Source organism: Euprymna scolopes, chromosome 34 (genome assembly GCF_053919585.1).
Source record: "Euprymna scolopes isolate OS-2025 chromosome 34, ASM5391958v1, whole genome shotgun sequence".
Taxonomy (NCBI): Eukaryota; Metazoa; Mollusca; class Cephalopoda; order Sepiida; family Sepiolidae; genus Euprymna; species Euprymna scolopes.
In genome coordinates this window covers 2,036,443-2,058,683 of record NC_136515.1, presented here as the reverse complement: position 1 = coordinate 2,058,683, position 22,241 = coordinate 2,036,443, and the positions used below count along the sequence as shown (strand labels likewise).

The following is a 22,241-nucleotide window of genomic DNA, read 5'->3' as shown; positions in this document are numbered from 1 at the left end:
CATTATTTGAAATGTACGTATATTCCCTATATGAAATGTACATAAATTCATCATATGAAATGTATGCATATTCATTCAAAATATGTCCACATATTTTTTAATACACAAAATACCTTGAAAAAACACAAATGTCATAATTCTGTTTCGGAATTTTTGAGATGAGGATTGATAATTTGTTATATTTGAAATATTCGGACTGCTGTTCTCATCTTGTTATAATCACGTTTTGGCCGAAGTAACCTCACTTTCTTCAGCTGCATCTTTTAGAACTTGGGAACCTTCCTGCATGGATTTGGAAACCTGGACGAAACTTTTTCACTGGACCCTTTTATTATGGGAGTAGATTGTGCCCTCGTTCCATTAGTGATGGGACGATTCCGATATTTTCCCGATTCCGATACAATTACTGATTGCGATTCTTTGTAAATCTCTAAATATTTAACTATAAAGTTTTTTTTACCTTAAAAACACATGTTAAATGTGCAGATATTTCTCAAACATGAAAATACATTTGTGTAGGAGGTAATCTATAGCATCTAGATTTACTGGTAATTTAAAATCGATAAATATTTATTGTTTTATTATTACAACAAGCAGTGGAAGATTTTGTTTTAAACAAAATCTAATAAAAAAAAAAAAGATTAAAAGAATCGTTTTTGGCATTGGAAAATAGGCACAAATTTTTCCGATTCCAATACCCCCAAAAATTACGATTTTTCGATTTCTGATTATTTGTCCCGACATTACATTCCATGTCAGCCATGACCAGGTAGAAATGCTCATTTTTATGCTATTCTAAGTTAGCGTTTATAGTAAGTATTGAACTTTCAACGGCCAGAAGACTATTACTTCGAACTGATTGTTAACCAATGCTATTAACCATTATACCACGTGTCCACATGGTTGAAGCGTTGGACAATAATCAGCTGTAAGTGATAGTTTTTTGGAGGTTGAAGGTTCAATCCTTACTATAAGCAATAACAACTAACTCATGGCTGACAGAACGAGAACAATCTACTTCTATGGATTGAATAAAGGGTTCAGTTCAAAATTTTGTTCGGATTCCCGAGTTCAACATAAAGATTCCCGAGTTTGTTTTCTTGTTTTTTTTTTAACCCCAAACAAGTCACATTGCCACTGAGCTGTAAGGAGATACTGTGAATAAGAGCTCAGATTCATAGTGGCATCCTGAGTGGGGAGTTGTGCAACAAGATGTTTGTTCGCATTACATTTAAATTGCTGCATGTAGGAACCGTCTGAAGAGAACACAGGGAAGGAATTCCATAGGCAACCAGTTTGGGGGAAAGAAGTTATTAGAGTGAAAAGCCTTGCAACATTCACAATGAAGGTGTGAGATTTTGCTGATTGTCGGATCGGTCAGGGTTATTTGAGATAAGAAGATCCCAAAGGTTGACAGGAAGATGCACCTGAAGAAGGTTGGAAGATACGTCGCTGAAACGTTGTGAATACAGCAACGAAAACGAGGATGGTAGTCAGAAGAATTTAAATAATTGAAACGACGAAATAATTGAGTTTTTCCGCATTGGATTAATTTTTTGTTAAAACAAATGAAGAAATTAAAATCAATATTTAAATTTTTTTTTTTAATTTATTGATACATGAAAAACATCATCCATCTTTATCAGATGAAGTTGCAGAAGATGAAGAGGTAAATGATGACTTTGAAGGATCAAACTGTTTCCTAAAAGATCCAAATAAAATTAGTGTACTGGCGATAATATATATATATATATATATATATATATATATATATATATATATATATGCATAATATTTTTATATTTTTTATAGACAAATATTACATAATCGCTACACTGAACATGTTTTGTTGAAGGATTAAACTGTTTCATAAAAGATCCAAATAAAATTAGTGTACTGGCGATAATACAAGGTGACAAAAAAAACAGGCCCCAACTCTAATTAGGCCTCGTTTCTTAGTGTTTTGTCTGACTGAAATGAAACTTTGGTCATAACTAGTTTATTATATTCAAAATATCACTTCAAAACACAAGGGTCTTTGGCCTTTTTTTTTTCTCCGTTGACTGTAAAATGCTCAGAAAAACAATTGAATGTCCTCTGTTTTTTTTGGTCACCCTGTGTATATATATATATATATATATATATATATATATATATATATATATATATATATATATATATAATACTTTTATTTATCTAGACAAATATTACATAGTCGCTACACTGAACATGCTAATGTTTTGTAAAATAGGTTTATTAAAAATCCAAAAATTCCTCGTCAGGCGCTTTGGAGTTAAAATCAATTTAGTATTACATAGCAATAGGAAAAAATACTTTTTTCGTCTTCAGTGATACAATAAAACAACATGGTGGCATGCCACGAGACTCCATTTTGTAAAAATCATGCTTCTTGTGGTATATGTACATATTTCAAATGTGTTTTTATTTTCCCAGGTTACACGCGTTGTACAAAATATGACTTTAAATCCAAATATTTCCTTGTTTAATATTTTAAAACAAATTATCGTCTGTACACAATTTTTTTGCATTATGTTTCTTTACATTTGATGATCTTTTTAAACAAACGCATTTCAGGTGAAAACATTACATACTTACAAGTAATGGGACGATTCTAATATTTTTCCTGTTTCCGATGCAATTACCGATTCCGATTCTTTATAAATCTCTAAATATTTAACTATAACATGGTTATTTTGTCCTGATTACTGTAAAAACAAATCTTAAATGTCCATATATTTTTTCCAAACGTAAAAAAACACACGGTAATGATCTAGAGATTTTTGTCTTACTGGTAGTTAAAAATCAATAAATATTTATTTTATTATCACTACAAGCAGAGGAATATGTTTCTTGAACTAAAATCAAATAAAAAAGATAATTTAAAGAATTGGTTTTGGCATCAGAAAATAGGCTCAAATTTTTTTGATTCCGATACGGATTCCAATACCCCAAAAAGCTCCAGTCTTTCTGATTCACGATTCTGATTAGTTGTTCCAACACTAATACTTACGTATCATGTCAAGTATTGTATGAACTAGTTTGCAGCCTGGCGTTGCCTGGTCGTATAATACGCTTAAACATATTTTAATTTATACATATTGCGTTTGTAATATTATAGAATCAATCAATCCTCTATTGATTATTATATGTTACAAGCAATAATTTGCCCTGTGGATTAATTCGCAAAAATAAAATGAAAAAAATAATAATGTTATTCATCAAATTCCGTCTGTGTTTGTTTACAATATCACGTCAGCTGACTTTTGGGCTTCACGATCTTAAAAATAGTCTTTCTTCTCTTATAGATGAAAAAGAAGATTTCTTTAAGGGGAATATTTTACGTTACACTGGCTAAGGTTACACCGGTGCAACGTAAAATGTTCCCCTGTAAAAATTCTTTTTTTTTTTTTTATCTATAAGAGAAGAAAAACTATTTTTAAGATCGGATTTTTTCGACACTTATTGGATGGATTTCTGGACAAAACATATCTAAGAACACTGCCAGACATATAAAATACCTATGTGTGAAATTTGCAACAGATAGGCTCAGCCGTTTCGGAACCTATAAGGAATGAAACCACACTCACACAAAGTGACTTTTATATGATAGTAGAGATTTCAAAAGCTACAAAAAAATGATCCAATAGAAGATGTACCAGAAAAAAAAGAACTCTGAATCTCCTGACTGCATCCACTGCAATTACTGCCTTCCATAGTTGTTGTCACCTCACCACGTTTTGGCCAAGTAAGCCTTTGGCCTGTTTTGTGTAGGATTGAAACCGCTATCTTCAGACAATTCTCACATGGAACCGTAGAGATTCAACGTCCCGATCAACTGCGCAAATAATATATATATAGCCAGTAGAGTTTAGTTTCCTAGAAGTACATCCAATGAAACAACATGTGTCTACCAAAATAGTGCTCAATGAGTGAACAGAGCAGGTATATTAATTTTATTTATACAAACATTAATGGCTACATATGTGCATACATGTTTCTGTAATCACCCACGTTGGGGGATTACGTCTTCAGGCCAAGAATTACCGTCGAAAGTGATATTTCCACCAAATATTTTCCTATTTCGTTTATCAAGTTAGAATGCAACCTGGGTGGGAGTCATAAAGGGAAATGAAAAAGATGTTTATTATCTTCAAAGACCTCACTTATCCTCTCACCGTTTTTTATGACTCCTACCCAGGTTGCATTCTAACTTGATAAACGAAATAGGAAAATGTATTTGGTGGAAATGTCACTTTCGACGGTAATTCTTGGCCTGAAGACGTAATCCCCCAACGTGGGTGATTACAGAAACATGTATGCACATATGTAGCCATTAATGTTTGTATAAATAAAATTAATATAACAAATAATATATATACCATTCGGTACAGACCTGACCATGGAAGATAAGATAATAAAGAAACATGAATTTATAAAACCAAAAACTTCAACCTTGATCGCCCTTTGGGGCCCGTGGCGCAGTTGATTGAGACGTTGAATCTCTATGGTTCCAGGTGAGAATTGTTTGAAGATAGTGGTTTCAATCCTACCGAAAGCCAGCCAAAGGCTTACTTGGCCAAAACGTGGTGAGACGACAACAACTACAGAAAGCAGTAATTGCAGTGGATGCAGTCAGGAGATTCAAACTTCCTATTCCATCGCGATTAAAACCTCACAAATGCCAGAGGAATAGTTGCCCGAAACATTGTGAAACAACTAAGAAAGTATGAGGATAATAGTCCACAATAAATAAAGTTAATAAATAATACTCATCTCAATAATGAATTCTAATCAAATAATATATAAACAAAAAGAACATCCACAATTATGTTCAGAAATGCGATATTTTAAAAATGGCCGACCTTTAATTTTCCAGTTGAAATCAAGAGTTGTCTCCCTTGTTTGTCTTACTGACTTGGTTCTATTATAAAGCATACAATAATACTTGATAATTCAATAAATTCTATTTTGGTCTGTTTGTCTGACCGCACTTTTCTTAATAACTACGCCTTGAAATTTTTTTGATATTTTGCACAAACATTAAACATGATATGAGTAAAAAAAAGTGACAGAACGGATTTTCCGGGAAAACTCTGGTTGCCCCTCCTACTTGCCTTTCGTGTTAAAATGGCTAAAATTGACACTTTTGTGCTTATTAAAACAAAATTGATGCCTTGGATTTTTATAAAACTTTCTGAAAAGTTGTAACTAACTGATGTCTATATAATTTTGTTTTTCTATACTTTGCAATAACTCTTAGGTGTGCCCCAGGGGTTCTTCTAGAGCTAAATAAAAACACTCCATTTTTGGGACTATTTTACCATATTTTCCAAAAATGTTTGTGTATGTCTATTTAACAGTTTTGTATGGTGCTAAACTCAAATTTAAAAATGTTAAGGCCTTGGGGACTTTTGGAGCTAAATGGGGGGGGGGGGGAAATGATGAACTTAGTCATTTCTTTTTTTGCATAGTGAAGAACTCAAATTTACATATGTTAAGGCCTAAAGCTGCACCGTTTGTTCATTTTCACCAGGATTTGACGTCCCCTGGGTACTTTTGGGGCTAAATGGAAGGGGGAGGGGCAATGCTGCTTTACTTGTAATTATTTTTCTATTCAATCACTTTTCGTAATTTTTTAAATTTAATTTCACCATGTCGTGAGAGTACGTAATAATGTTTTCATCTGAAATGTGTCGGACCACAAATATAAAAAAGCACCTCGTAATTTGCCTTGTTTAGGGTGAGTATGAATTTTAAAAAATCGGCACTTGTGCATTAGTGTGAAGGTACACCTTTTTTTTGCTTTTCAGTTGGGACATTTATTTAAAGAGTACATGCAGGAGCAGACAAGCATACATCAGGGGTAGATAACTCTGCTTTGTCTTTATAAGTTTCTTGTATTCATTTTAATTCAATAAATGTGTTAAAAAAAACTTACTCAACAGCAAAAAAAAACATGCATTCGAAAATTTCAAAATTTTGGCTATGTTGCAAAATAAAAAAAATTTTTAATCTCTAATTTGTGTTTAAAAACTGTACTTTGTATAATTATAATTTTCTTAAATCAATAAATAAATCTATAAATCCTTTATAATTTTCTTAAATCTATTTAAAAAAGAATATATTTAAACCTCTAGTTTGTATAATTATAATTTTCTTAAATCTATTAAAAAAAAAAATTTGAATCTCTAGTTTGTGTAATTATAATTTTCTTAAATCTATTTAAAAAAAAAAAAATTGAACCTCTAGTTTGTGTAATTATAATTTTCTTAAATCTATTCTAAAAATCAAAAACTCAAAATTAATCCTCTTAATTTGTGTCTAAAAAACTGTACTTTGTGGCATTATAATTTTCTTAAACCTATTTTAAAAAAACAAAAAAAAACATGTATTTGTTTTGTGAGATTTTTATGAAATTGCATTTTTCTGCCCTGGATATGCACTCTCTGAATGTCCGAACTGAAGACAAAAATAGTTGTACCTTCACGCTAGTGCACAAGTGCCCAAAAAATGTTTGCCCCTTCGAACTCATCATTTACCTAAAAAGACACTGTAAGTCTATATATAAGAATCAACATGAAGAAGGGATTGGCGGTGAGGACAGAATTTAACGTCTGAAGTAACTTTTATTAAATAAAATGTTTTTAAAACTTTTATTAAATAAAATGTTTTTAAAACTTTTATTAAATAAAATGTTTTTAAAACTTTTATTAAATAAAAATTTTTTTAACTTTTATTAAATAAAATTTAAAAACTTTTATTAAATAAAATTTTTAAAAACTTTTATTAAATAAAAATTTTAAACTTTTATTAAATAAAATTTTATTAAAAAATTTTTTTTTTTAACTTTTATTGAATAAAATTTTAAAACTTTTATTAAAATTTTTTAAAACTTTTAGTGAATAAAATCTGAAAACTTTTATTAAAAAATTTCTTTAAAACTTTTATTAAATAAAATTTTTAAACTTTTATTAAATAAAATCTCTGAGAAGGTCTGATTTTTTCTTTTTTTTTTTTTGCATCTTTTAAGACTTGTTTTCATAGTTTTTTTTTATTTTCATTCATTTTGTACTTCTTTTTTTTTAACTTTACCAATCGCGTCTTCTTTTGCCAAGAACACAAGAAGTAAAATTCTTTGAATTTCCGATACTTCTATTTCTTCTTTCCACTTGAGAATGGAAACTCAAAACGTTGCATGCAGCTTCTTGCAGTGGTTTTTTTTTCTTGGAACCTGTCAAGAATTCACACCCACCCTATGTAAAAAACAAAAATGTGTATGATGTACAAATCTGTGGCGGAAAGGAAATATCATGCACCAAAAATGACGTAAATTGATCGAATGGCTTCATTTTTATAAAGAAAATCTTTTTAAAACAAATTCGAGTTTTTCCAATGCCCTCCTCCACATGTTAAAGAAATCTTGTAAAAGTTTGAATTATATAGAGTTGTCTCCCTTGTTACTTCAAACTATTGTCATACTTTAGCCATGAAATTTAGTTTTCTTATTTTAAAATAAAACTACTTGATCGATTTATGTGATTTTTGGCATACAATATTTTTTTCTATCACAGGTATGTGCACTATACAGATTATTTTTGATTTTTGTTTTTTCATGGAAGTGGGTGGAATTTTGAACAAGCATCTTTTTTTTTTGGCATTTTTTTAAAATTCAGTTATGCAGATGAGGTAGCCCACTGACCGGAACGGTCCAGCCAAAGCCGCCTTATTTACGTACACACGACAACATCAAATTAAGAAAACCCTATCATGCAAATGGCTTTTCTCTTATGTGACTCCTCGAGCTCCCTTGAAATTTTTCTCGAATATTCGGACCACGTCAGCCTGCACCCTAGTCTGAACTGAACCAGGACGTAGTTCCCTCACGTAGCGTAGAGCATCTTCTGCGGGTAGTTCCCATTCTTTGACGAAGTAGCAAGCCAGCATACAGCCCGTGCGGCCTTTTCCCATGAGGCAGTGAACTGCTACACCCTAGAAGTTAAGAAACCCCTTGTTAGGACCACGTAAGGCAAGAACATTCACGACTCACAAGGAAAAAAACTGTAGTATCACAACATCATTTACAAGTTTTGCATTGGCATATACAGGGTGTCCACAAAGTCTGACTACATTATGTAGCCAGACTTTATGGAAGCATGGAAGCATCCTGTAGATTATGTAGCCAGACTTTGTGAGCACCCTGTGTATATATATATATATATATATATATATATATATATATATATATACACACACACACACGCACACGTGCGCATGTGTGTGTGTGTGTGTGTGTGTATATATATATATATATATATATACACACACACACACACACATATATATATATATATACATACAGGGTGCCCACAAAGTCTGGCTAGATAATCTATAGGATGCTTCCACAAAGTCTGGCTACATAATGTAGCCAGACTTTTTGGACATCCACATATATATATATATATATATATGTATTAAAGTTCAATTCAAAAGTTTTGAAAACATGTTCTTTTATTTTCTCATAAGAGTACATGTTACAGAGGTGTTTCATTAACAACCTTCAACAAACAGTAAAAATATGTTTTCACTGTATTTTTTAATGTAGCAAACTCTTCAGACAGTTCTATGGAGAAAAAAACAAACATATTCAAACACAATCTTTACAGATCACAAACAGTTAAAAACATACCTCTGATGTCCAGAGTACAATTCTCATTGTTGGTCAGGTCTCCATCTTTTTATTCATTTTATATATATATATATATATATATATATATATATATATATATATATATATATATATATATATATATATATAATCTGGGGTAAAAGTTTTTAAACGTTGTAAGGAAGTTTTGTAAAAAAAAAATAATAAAAAATATGAAAGGAGTTTTTTTTTGAAGGCCATAACAATGCAGTTTGTAGGAACCTGTAACATATACTCTCATAAGAAAACAAAAGAACATGCATTTTCAAAAATTGTGAATTAAAATTTATTATATATATATATATATTGTCTATCCTTCTATAACTGGAAAAACCTTACTCTCGGAATATTTGTGTGTGCGTGTGTGTGTGTGTGTGTATATATATATATATATATATATATATATATATATATATATATATAAAGAAATATTCTTTATTTAAACATATTTTACAACCGGGTTAAGCCGGCCGGCCGTGCTCGCATATATAAATACTTTTGTAGTTTTAACAAAAGAGCTACAATAATATATCATAATAATATCAGGGTGTCTCCATTTACACTGAACATCCACAGAATGCCAACATAAAATATATATATATATATGCTCTGAATAACATTGAGCATCAGACAAATGTAGTTTATTTGGTATTGTATTATTAGTATTATATTTCTGCTATAACTTGAAAAACATTACTCTTGGAATATTTACAAGAAAACCATAAAAAAGTATATATATATATATATATATATATATATATATATATATATATATATATTTCTGTGGAAATATCCTTTATTCATAATATTTACTTTTTATATATACCAATCCTTATTTAAGAAGCTCAATGTAATTACAGAGCATATAATGCATAAATGACAAATGTATATATTCCAAATTTCATTATGTTGACCATCTTACAATTTATTCCTTTAATTCAGTTGACACTTCCAATTCTTGACAGTATCTGTTTTGTAGCACAAAGTCAATCACTTAATTATTATATCAATCAGTGAATTTATTTTGCCCTTAACTCATCAGAAGAAATAGCAACAATCAATCTGCCAAAACGAAATAATATGCATTTGGGCATGATTAAAAAATCTGAAAAATGGAAGAGAAGTTGCAAATACCTTATAGTTTGCTTACATTACGCCATTTTGAACTTCGAACTTGAACTTAGATTTCTATGCTCAAAATGGCGTAATGAAAGCAAACTATAAGGTATTTGCAGCTTCTCTTCCAATTTTCGGATTTTTTAATCATGTACAAACGCATTTTATTTCCTTTTGGTGGATTGATTGTTGCTATTTCTTCTGATGAGTAAAGGGCAAAATAGATTCACTAAGTGATATAATAATTAAGTGAAGGATTTAGTGCTACAAAACAGATACTGTCAAGAATTGTAAGGAATAAATTGTCAGATGGTTAATATCATGAAAATTGGAATATAGACTCTTGTTATTTATTCATTATATGGTCTGTAATTACATTGAGCTTCTTCCAATAAGGATTATTACATATATAAAAAGGAAATATAAGTGAATAAAGAATAGTTCCACAGAAATATATATATATATATATATATATATGTATAATGGACAATCAACAATTATATATATATATATATATATATATATATATATATATATATATATATATTGCTGTTTCTTCGGATGAGTTAAGGGCAAAATAGATACACTGATTGATATAACAATTAATTGATTGATTTTGTGCTACGAAACAGATACTGTCAAGAATTGTAAGTGTCAACTGAATTAAACGAATAAATTGTAATTTTTTTTTTTTTTTATACTCATGTTCACTCCTTACAAAGCAAATCGCCACTTGGACGTAAGGAGCTACTATTTGCGGCCATGTCTAGGAAAGATTAACAAGATATTTGTTTATATTACATTTAAACTTCTGCATATCAGTACAGCCAGGGAAGCAGGTAACAGGAAAGGAATTCCAAAGTCTAGCTGTTCGAGGGAAGAAACTATTAGAATAGAAAGCTTTCTGGCATTTAGGGATAACAACAGTGAAGGGGTGAGATCTTATTGCTAAGCGGGTTTGTCGGGGATATGTACGTCGAGGGGGTACAAGTGATGTTACCTCAAGTAACTGCACGAAGCTGGATACTTCACCAGACTAGATAAATTCTTGTCCTGGAATCCAGTAAGACCAAGAAACCAAAATGTAAGATATACTACGACATATGGAAATGGTCAACATCATGAAACTTGGAATATAGACATTTTTCATTTATTCATTATATATATATATATATATATATATATATATATATATATATATATATATATATATATATATAACTACTTCATTTACTCACATAAACCTAATATACGAAAGTATAGATTTATGCGTAAACTTTAAGGATTTACTTCAAAAGTGCTCAATACGTAGGTAGAGCTAGTTAGTAATTTATAAAATATATATGGCGATTAAGCTACACTGAATATTCTGCGTTTCATCCACTATAGGATTCGTCAGGCTTTTGCGCGAATTCTGCGGTTGCTTCTTGTTTTTATATATGTTGAGGATTTCTAGTTAGCCAATCAGCTTTCTAGTATCCACCGCACCCCTTCCTATCAGCCAATGGGCATGCATTTTATCGAACAAAGGATCTGTTTTAGAACTAGGTTAGTGGTTTAAGGTAGACGTTTTCCTTCCTTTTTTTTTTTTTTTATATATATATATAAATATACCTATGTGTACACACACACATGCATATATATATATATATATATATATATATATATATATATATATATATATTTATATATATACATATATGTGTTATCGTTTATGTATATTCATGTTTATTTAATTTATTTATTTGTTTGTTTTCTATTGTTATTGTTAGTTTTAACAAGAAGCAACCCACAGAATTCGCGCATAAGCCTGACGAATCCTAGAGTGGATGAAACGCAGAATATTCAGTGTAGCTTAATCGCCATATATATTTTATAAATTATATATATATATATATATATATATATATATATATATATATATATATATATATATATATATATATATACTCATATTTTTTAACTGCAGCCTATTTACAAGGAACAAAACTCATAATGTGCATCAAAAAATTCTTCTACTGCTTATAGGTGTAAAGAATTGTTTCGGTCTGTACTAATACAGTGCGTCCCGATAAAATGTATGCATTCTTTAAATTATCTCATCACACACACCCATGCATGAGAACTTGAATGCCTACTAGACACTATCCTCGAGTGTCTAAGGTCTCTTTATACAAGGGTTTGTCAGGACAACCTGGCATGAGGATACTTTTATGCCCAAATAACATCGCTTCACTATGGCTAACCTACATTAGCTTTTACGAGGAATGGTACACCTTCTCTAAGTGATGTTACCTCAAGTAATAGTACGAAGCTGGATACTCCACCAGACTAGATGAATTCTTGTCCTGAGATCCAGTAAGACCAAGAAACCAAAACAAACGTTATACTACAACACATGAAAATGGTTAATTGGGGAGAGGAAAACTATGTTCTCAATTTCTTTACTAACTCAGTGTTTGAGAGATAAAGAACTTTAATGAAAGATTCTAACATCTATGTATCTCATATAGAGTTCAAGTGTTAGCCCCAGGTTGTGGTTGTGTAGTAAATAAAATTGAACCTTTTTCTGTTGACAAAAAACATATGGATTGAGACGCAAACAAACCCCAAGGTGTATATGGACAGCCAATCACAAGAAATAACTTAACTATAATGTTAAATTACATAGGAGAATAAGAGTCATATTCATTATATATATATATATATATATATGGCGAGATAATTTACGGGTGCCGCTCCCCTGGGTCGATCAGTAGAACTGCTAACTGCCAACGCGATGTTATCTCAAGTAATAATACAAATCTAGATACTCCACCAGACTAGATAAATTCTTGTCCTAGGATCCAGTAAGACGAAGAGACCAAAAAAAAAAAGATATAACATATAAAAATGGTTAATTGGGGAGAGGAAAATTATGTTCTCAATTTCTTTACTAACTCAGTGTTTGAGAAATAAAAAAGTTCACTGGAGCATTCGAATATCTATGTATCTCATATTGTATTCCATATCGTAACCTGAAAAAAAAAAACGTATGCTAGGGCTACCGTATCCCGGCATTCTATTGTATATATACAGGGTGAGCTAAAAGTAGGTGGACAATGTTGTGAACCTTCCTACCTTTGAAAGTGGTACTCTCGTCATGACAGAGGCCAACTGAAGTCAGCTATTCGGCCTCAATTATTTTTAATTTCAGTTGGCCTCTGTCATGACGAGAATACCACTTTCAAAGGTAGGAAGGTTCACAACATTGTCCACCTCCTTTTGGCTTTTGTATATATACAATAGAATCCCGGGATACGGTAGCCCTAGCATACGTTTTCTTTTTAAATTCCTATCTCTACGACATTCAGAAACTAAAAAATATAATTTAACTTGATCTGTTTTTCTTTTAAGAGTATAGTTAACCAAAACCATTTCTATCGAGGCCGGATGGCTGACCCTAGTTGGCCTCTCTCTCTCTCTCTCTCTCTCTCTCTCTATATATATATATATATATATATATATATATATATATATATATATAGGATGAAACACTAGTGTCTGTAAGTATTTGATAATTATTATAGTAAATAATAATGTCAGGCCCTTTAAGAAACTTGTTTCTTATCGTTGAGCACTTTCAGTTGTAATAAAGCCGGCCAACTTAGCTCATATGCATAGATCGTCATACAATGATTAGATCACTCTGACTGACGTTAAAAGCATTTAATAAGAATAAATGTTTAAATTAAAAAAACTGTATCTCTCGGGGTTGATGGTAGTCAAATGGTTTGGGTCTTTGCTAATGAAGCCAGACATGACTTCTGTTGCTGGGTTCGAATCACTCGACTAGCGTTAATCGTGACACCCCGCACTGATGATTCTTGAAAGGATGAAAAACTAGTGTCTGTAGGTATTTAATAATAATTATAGTAAATAATATATATATATATATATATATAATATATATATATATATTATATATATATATATATAATATATATATATATATATATATATATATATATATATATATATATATATATATATATATATATATATATAAGATTGTAGATTTTGTAAGATTGTAGGTTTTATATTTAAATTTTTTTCAAAAAATATAATTTTTTTTCTAAACAAACCTTTTTTGTTTGAGCAATATAGCAAAATTATATCAATCCAGAACAAATATTTTGCTAATGACTTTCCTCTGAGGAGAGCAGCCTACATCGAAAATCCATGAATTAAGGAAAATTACTTTAAGTGATGTATTCCTAGTTCAAACAACACATTTTTGTTTTGAAAATTATATTTTTTCTGAAATAAATTTAAATAAAAAAACCTGCAATTTTTAATTTGTTCTATTTAGTTTACTGAGCAATTTTATTTGGCTGGGTTTGTCTTATATAAATATTATATTCCAATAATATTTTGTAAGATTTGAAAACACAAGATTCACTAATCTGTAATCTAATTCATCTCGTTATTCGGACATCATATATATATATATATATATGACGTTTCTACTTTCACCGATATATTTCGATACTTTTTTGTGACCAAGAGCAGAGGTCCGCTTGAAATATAAAAAATAGCAATAAAAATATTAAATAAAAAAAGTAACATCGTTTTTCATGCTTCAAAAAACCCTCATAACCTTTAAATAATTGTGTATATATATATATATATATATATATATATATATATATATATATTACAATTAAATTTACCAAAATGATCCAAGATGGTAAAACTAAAGTATATTATAAATATTAAAGAATTAATATTTATAAAGTAATCTCAACCAGATGTAAAAGCTCGATAAAACCAAATAGGAGAAAGAGCTTATAATAAGAGCAAACAGTTAATAAAACATGTTAAAAAACACTTTGAAAAAGAGTTAAAAACATATTTAATCTGAAAAGGAGACACTTGATAAGTGGATAGTCCTTAATCCGCGGAGTTTCGAAGAAATACTTTCCTTCTCATCAGAGGTTAGGAAATTAACAAAATGCAGGATCGGATTTTGCATACAAAAGTATTTGATGAAACTGCAAGTAAGTCAAAGATCTTACTTGATAAGAAAAAGTGAAGCAAAGGGAATATGGTGAAAAAAAAGGTGATTTCACGTGAATGGATTTGCTATTATATATATATATATATATATATATATATATATATATATATATATATATCGAGCTGCCGCTTATAAGTGTCTAATCTAATTTTTTTATTTGTTATTTTTAATTTTTAATTTTTATTTTTTTAAATCCCTACCACCCTCTCTATAAATGTATTAAGTGGATTGCTACTACCACCACCTTTGGTTTTTTGAGGGTCGAAGCACGATTTTTCTTTTCTTTTTCAGTATCAAAAATGTAATTGTCTGATTTAGATGCTTGAAAATACCATAAGGTTGAAATAAATTATTGCATCGACAATTATGTAATTTCCGTGTTATAATTTTTATCTTATTGCTCTGTTTACCACATTGAGCTCTCATACCCGGATTTCCTCTGGATTTATTCCATTATAACACTATATATATATATATATATATATATATATGAGTATGTTTCGGTAAGCTAGCTACTAGTAACTAGAGACCTCTTTAGGCGATACAACTTATACGAAAACAAAGTTTGCAATGAAAATACCAGGTATTCCTCGTCACAGGCACTTAAGAGGTTCCGTTAGATTTTGTGAAAAATAAGATTTTAACTCCCTGTGACGAAGAAGGACCTGATATTTTCATTGCTTTCGTATAAGCTGTATCGCCTGAAGAGGTTTCTAGTTACTCGTAGCTAGCTGACCGAAACATGCTCATGACTGTGTAGCAACATATTACTGCTTATGTAAAAACAAATAAAGATTATACTCTGCTCTACTTCGGTATTGAGCACTCTTGTATTAACCTTGTTAAACTTCATTGGTTGCTTAACCTCTGGAAAACAAAAACCTCAGATTTTATCTATCTATCTATCTATCTATCTCTCTCTCTCTCTCTCTCTCTATATATATATATATATATATATATATATATATATATATATATACATATATATATACATATATATATATACATATATATATATACATATATATATACATATATATATATACATATATATATATATATATATACATATATATATATACATATATATATATATATATACATATATATATATATACATATATGTGTAATTGTGAGGCAAGGGTTGCGCAATCACTAACCACATTTCTCCTGAATCGGCACTGTTTGAGTCCAGTGGCAAGGAAAAGTCCAGGATGACTGGAAACAATGCCGAGATAAGCAGAGAGCATATACAGTACCTGGAAGTCTCAAATGGTCACCGATTTAATACTGACCAGGTTCAACGTTGCTTAACTTCGGTGATCCAGCGGAAACCGGTGTGCCAACGTGATTATGCCGTAATAATAGTAAGAACAGAGCTGTAAAGTTATACTTTACAAATAGTTTTTATTATTCGGCAGAATATTCGAAATACTTGAAAACTTCTAGTTTCATTCTATGCAGTAACCAGTAAATACATAGAAATGTTAAAATTTTAGCATGACTATCGGATTATTTTGCCAACAGTTTTTCCTCTGACGAGAAGAAGTATTCTTTGAAACTCCACGGATTAAGGATTTCCTAGCACTCCAATTTTGGAGTATTCTGCCGAATAATAAAAACCTTTTGTAAATTTCTACATTACAGCTCTGTTCTTATTATTTATCGTAAGCTCTACTATCTTCAGTGAATGTATTGAGCTTTTTTTATTTGGTTGGGATTAAGATATAAATAACTATATTTATATTTGGTTTTGGAATCTGCTTTTTCCTTGATTAGTAAATTCTTTCTCAAAGCTTTCTGTGTGTGTGTGTATATATATATATATATATATATATATATATATATATATATATATATATATATATTTTCATGGCAGGTGCTCGTCTGAACTCCAATCCCTAGTCCCCCCTCGCCAATCTTTCACGAAAAACACCTGTCTAGCTGAATCCACTGTGAAAAATTTCCCCCACTCTATATCTGTGCCTAAATCAAAACGCGGATTCCATGAACAAAGCTTCTTTCTTAGAACTGCACGCCTGTGGAACTCTGTTCCGTCTGTCTGCTTCCCTCTGGACTACAACTTGGATGTCTTCAAGTCTAATGTTAACAAATTCCTAATGAACCGCCCCCTTAAGTAAACACTCCATCAAATCTCCACACTAACGTAATGTACTTGCAATAACCCTTATCCCTGAGTGGCTTCCGGGCCTTGATAAGTGGTGATCACTGTGTAAAAAAAAAAAAAAAAAAAAAAATATATATATATATTAGTGTTGGGACGATTAATCGGAATTGGGAATCGGAAAAATCGGAAGATTTGGGGGTATCGGAATCTGTATCAGAATCAGAAAAATTGATGCATATTTTTCGATGCCAAAACGATTCTTTTCAAAACCTTCCATTGCTGGTAATAAATGATAAAATGATCAATATTTATTGATTTTAAAATACCAGTAAAGCTAAAATCGATAGATCATCCTCCACAAGTGTATTTTAACGTTTACGAAAATATCTACATATTCAACATGTGTTTTTACGAAAATCGGGGAAATAACAATCGTATAGTTAAATAATTAGAGATTTATAAAGAATCGGAATCAGTAATTGTATCGGAATCAGGAATTTAGCACAGAATCGGTAATTGTATTGGAATCAGGGAAAAATATTGGAATCGTCCCATCACTAATATATATATATATATATATATATATATATATATATATATATATATATATATATATATATATTTCTTTATATTGAAACATCCTGTATACATAAAGTATATATGTGTTTTAATTTATCTTACTTAGTACCATCATCAGTGCTTAGCTTTACCCCCCCCCCAAAAAAAAAACAAAAGCCACCTCCACTAGGAATAGTTGTGTTGCAATTTATACATGTTTTTTTCTTTTGTTATATATATATATATATATATATATATATATATATATATATATAAATCAGTACAGCCTGAAATAATTGTTCGTTCTTATAACAGAAAGAGGAATTTTTTATGAACATAATGAGTTTTTGTTCTTTGTAAAGAAAAAGCGGTTAAAAAAGTTAAGAGTATTTATAGCTTTATTTAAAATATGTGTGTGTGTGCGTGCGTGCATCAAGAAACATATAAAAACCTACCTGCATCTCTTTGTGTGAATATGCTTACAATTAAAAAGATATTTATACATAGATCAGAAACAGAAAGGAAGGTTAAAAAAAAAAAAGTGACCTGTTGGGTCATCTATTGAACCCAATTAAACTGAATAAAAAAAAATGATTGTTCAGACGACCGTTTTAATCTTGGATGTTATTCTCACGACGTTTCGGCTGATGTAACCTTGCGACCTACTTCAGGTGGGTCTCATCAGAAATCAGTGTATAATTTCAAGTGCAAAATCAGCATCAAGGAGGTGACAGTGGCTAAGTGGTTTACGATACAGACTGACAACCTGTTCAAATCCAAGTTCATTCCACAAGAGCACTTTCACTTAGGGATGTTGGCAACCTTCACATGACCCCTCCTGTAAGTACCGGCTGTTTTTCTAGAAAGAGTTCTGACTAGAAAGATATCAGGAAAACGAATTCCAACAATAATCATTTGATTTATATGAAATGAACAAATGATGCTGAACAAAAAAATCATCATCATCATCATCATCATCATCATCATCATCCGCAGCAGTAGCAGCAGCAGCAGCAGAGAGATGACAGTGGCTAAGTGGTTAACGATACAGACTGACAACCTGGTTGTACTAGGTTCAAATCCAGTTTGTTTCCACAGAAGCACTTTTACTTAGAAACCTTCACGTGGCTCTTGCTGTAAGTATCGGCTGTTTTTCTAGAAAGAATTCTAACTAGAAAGATATCAGGGAAATGAATGCCAAAAATAATCATTTGATTCATATGAAATGAACAAATGATGCTGAACAACGACAAAATCATCATCATCAGCAGGGAGGTGACGGTTGCTAAGTGGTTAACGATACACACTGACAACCTGGTTGGACTAGGTTCAAATCCAGTTCGTTCCACAGGTGCACTTTTACTTACGAATGTTGGCAACCTTCACATGGACCTTCCTGCAAGTACAGGTGGTCTTTCTAGTAAGAATTCTAACTAGAAAGATGTCAGGGAAACGAATGCCAACAATAATCATCTGATTCATACGAAATGAACAAATGATGCTGAACAACGACAAAAGCATCATCATCATCATGGGTACAGAGTCTGACAAGATGCATGAGAAAAAAGTCAAAAGCTACATCGGCCGAAACGTAAGAATAACATTCAAATAATACAAATTATCAATCCTCATCTCAAAAATTCCAAAACAACAAATGTTTGCAAAATCAATAAAATATTTATAAATAAATAAATACAACAAAGTTTACAATTAGTTTTTTTCAGATTTCTTTCTCTTTCCCTCTCCAGCTATGGGTTAAATATGGTAATGTTCCCTTTTTCTTTATAATGGACTCGTCTGGATTTCTTTCTTCTTTATCTCTGACTGTTTATAAACTTACCTGCGTCTTTGTGTGAATATGTTTTTAATTAGAAAGGTTGTTAGTAGTGTTGGCGCGATTAATCGGAATTTAAAAAATTATAACTTATTGGGGCATCGGAACCGAAATCAGAAACATCTTTGCTTCTTTTCCAATGCCAAAAATAATTCATTGAATTGTTTTCTTTTTTTTTTTTTTTTTTTTTTTTTTTCTTTTTGTTTTTTTTTTAAATAATTTTTTTCTTGTCTATTACTAATGATAAATATTGATTGATTTTTTTTTTTTTTTTTTTTTTTTTTTTTTTTTAAATAATTTTTTTCTTGTCTATTACTAATGATAAATATTGATTGATTTTTTTTTTTTTTCTTATACATGATAGTCACCACTTATCAAGGCCCGGAGGCCACTTGGGGATAAGGGTTATTGCGTGCACAGTAGCAATGGGACAATATCATAGTAATCGTTAGTAATGGAGATCTGATAAAGTATCTTACTTAAGGGAGAGGTTCATCAGGAATTTGTTTATGTTTGACTTGAACACATCCAAGTTGTAGTCAGGTGGGAAACAGGCAAACGGAAGAGAGTTCCACAGTCATGCACTTCTAAGAAAGAAGCTTTGTTCATGCAATTTACGTTTTGATTTAGGCACAGATAAAGAGTGGGGAAATTTACTGACAGTGGTTTCAGCTAGATGGGTGTTTATCGTGAAAGATTGGCAAGGGGGGACCAGAGATTGGAGCTCAGACGAGCACTTCCCATCGAAATAACGATAAAACAAAGACAGACTCACAACGTCCCTTCTGTGGGAGAGAGGTTGCAAGGAAGAGAAAAGGGCACTCCCCCACTAGGTTATGAAGTCTATTTTGTACTCTGTTAAGGCAGGATAGGCTGTTTTTAGCAGCTACTGCCCAGATATGGCAGCAGTACTCCATCCTTGGACGTACTTGGCTTTTATATAGATAGAGAATTGCATCAGCAGTGAGATATCTACTGGAGAGGTAGAAGGATCTCACCATTTTGCCAGAGACCTTGGCAACAGATTTGATGTATGTGTTCCATTTCAGATCAGGAGTAAAGGTCAATCCCAGAAGCTTGTCAAAATATGGAGCCTCCCCAAGATGAGAGCAATCCATTTCAATTGATGCCAGATGGGGATCAGAGCGTTGATGATATAAAGATTGAAGCTTGGTTTTAGATGCATTAAAAGTAACCAACCACCTCTTCCCCCATTGTACCACACACTCGAGATCAGAGGAGAGAGAATCAGAGAGAACTTTGTCATTTACGGCCTTTGATGTGTTGCCATCAATACAGAAACTGAGACATGTGCATGGAGTATTATGTTTTTTTCCAAACAGTTCACTTCTTGTAAGTAAAAAAAAGAATGCTGAGATCGAAACCAAAATCTAAAGTGAGTCAAGTACGATAGCCTTTTACACCAGCTTGACACGTAATTTGCAAAGTGTTTTTAAAAAATCTTATTCTAAACATAAAAAGCTATCATATTCCTCGACTGCGTATTCATAAAACAGTTGGCAAACAGATAAAAATCTGATGACTCCCAAGCACGAATTTTTAAATTTTGACCCCTTAGCAGCCCTTTTTTTCCCCGGATAAAAACCGATTAGAAATTTTTCTACACATCTGAATACCCTATATACCAAATTTCAAGTCTGTACATCAAATATTTGTTGAGTATATAGGTTGAGAACACACACAGATTCCCACTTTTATAGTAATAATGTCGTTCATCAAATTCCATTGGTGTTTGTTTACAATATCACGTCAGCTGATATTTGGACTTGACAATGAATGCCCTGGAAAAGTCACTTCTGATTAATGTTTAGTTTTAAAATATACAAACAAAGAAATGATTTGTGGCGATTTGAAATGGAACTTCTTTTATCATAAATTTAATTCTTAATAAGAACAAAATAAAATACATGGTGAGGTATATCCAGGTGTAAAATTAATATAAACAATAATGTGCAACCTTAAGGGCAAATGTCACATCGCCCGCTACACAATTCCGGTTATTAGCTTTCCAACGAGCTTTCATTTGTTAAATTCTGATCAATAGTCGCTGAGATTTCGAACTTATAATATTGCCAAAAATGTGGTATATATATATATATATATATATATATATATGTTAAAAGGGAAAATTATTCCCAACTCGCATTTAGGTAAAAATTCACTTTCGTAAATAATTGAATTCATTCAAAACATATCGCTAAAACCAAAACAAAACAACATCTAAGTAAATCGCGATATATCCAGACAGTTGGCGAGATGGTCCAGGGGTAAGGGTTTAGGCTCATTACCGTTGGATCCCGATTTCGAATCTCGCTAGATACAGCCACTCTGGTGGGTCGTAGAGGACGAAACACGTGTCAGTGGATAATTACATTTTAAAATTAATATATATACCGCTCCCCATGTGGGGGTACCAAATTGGTTAAAAGGGAAAATTATTTCCAACTCGCATTTAGGTAAGAATGCACTTTCGTAAATAATTGAATTCATTCAAAACATATCGCTAAAACCAAAACAAAACAACATCTATATATATATATATATATATATATATATATAAAAGTGAACGTGTCTGTCTGTCTGTCTGTGTGTCTGTCTGTCTGTGTACATTTCCCTACGCAATAACTCTGTCAATTTTTAGTCTATAGACTCGAAATTTGAAATACCGGGTACTGAGATTTGGGAAAATCGATGTGACGGGTGTCAGCCAGAAATTTGGCTGTTAAGGGGTCAAATTTCAACGATTTGACCTTTAAGAACTCTACCAAACTCCTCCGACAATTTTGGGTCTAGACACTTG

General features: G+C 31.2%; 2 protein-coding genes across 5 annotated transcripts in view; one reads left to right on the top strand and one right to left on the bottom strand.

Annotated features, from left to right (window-relative positions):
* LOC145259076 (dimethyladenosine transferase 1, mitochondrial-like) overlaps positions 1–22,241 on the top strand; it is a 248,508-nt gene that overhangs the window by 12,499 nt on the left and 213,768 nt on the right. The gene's annotated exons all lie outside the window — the stretch shown is intronic.
* LOC145259077 (dual specificity protein phosphatase 23-like) overlaps positions 1–22,241 on the bottom strand; it is a 152,417-nt gene that overhangs the window by 9,348 nt on the left and 120,828 nt on the right. For 2 of the 4 annotated variants that reach the window (XM_080116711.1, XM_080116713.1), the window contains one exon: positions 6,939–8,010. The exons of the other annotated variants lie outside the window; for them this stretch is intronic. In XM_080116711.1, the coding sequence (XP_079972837.1) occupies positions 7,807–8,010 (204 nt within the window). In that variant the 3' untranslated portion in view covers positions 6,939–7,806. Of the gene's footprint in view, positions 1–6,938; positions 8,011–22,241 lie in introns of those variants that run through there. 4 annotated transcript variants of the gene reach the window in all.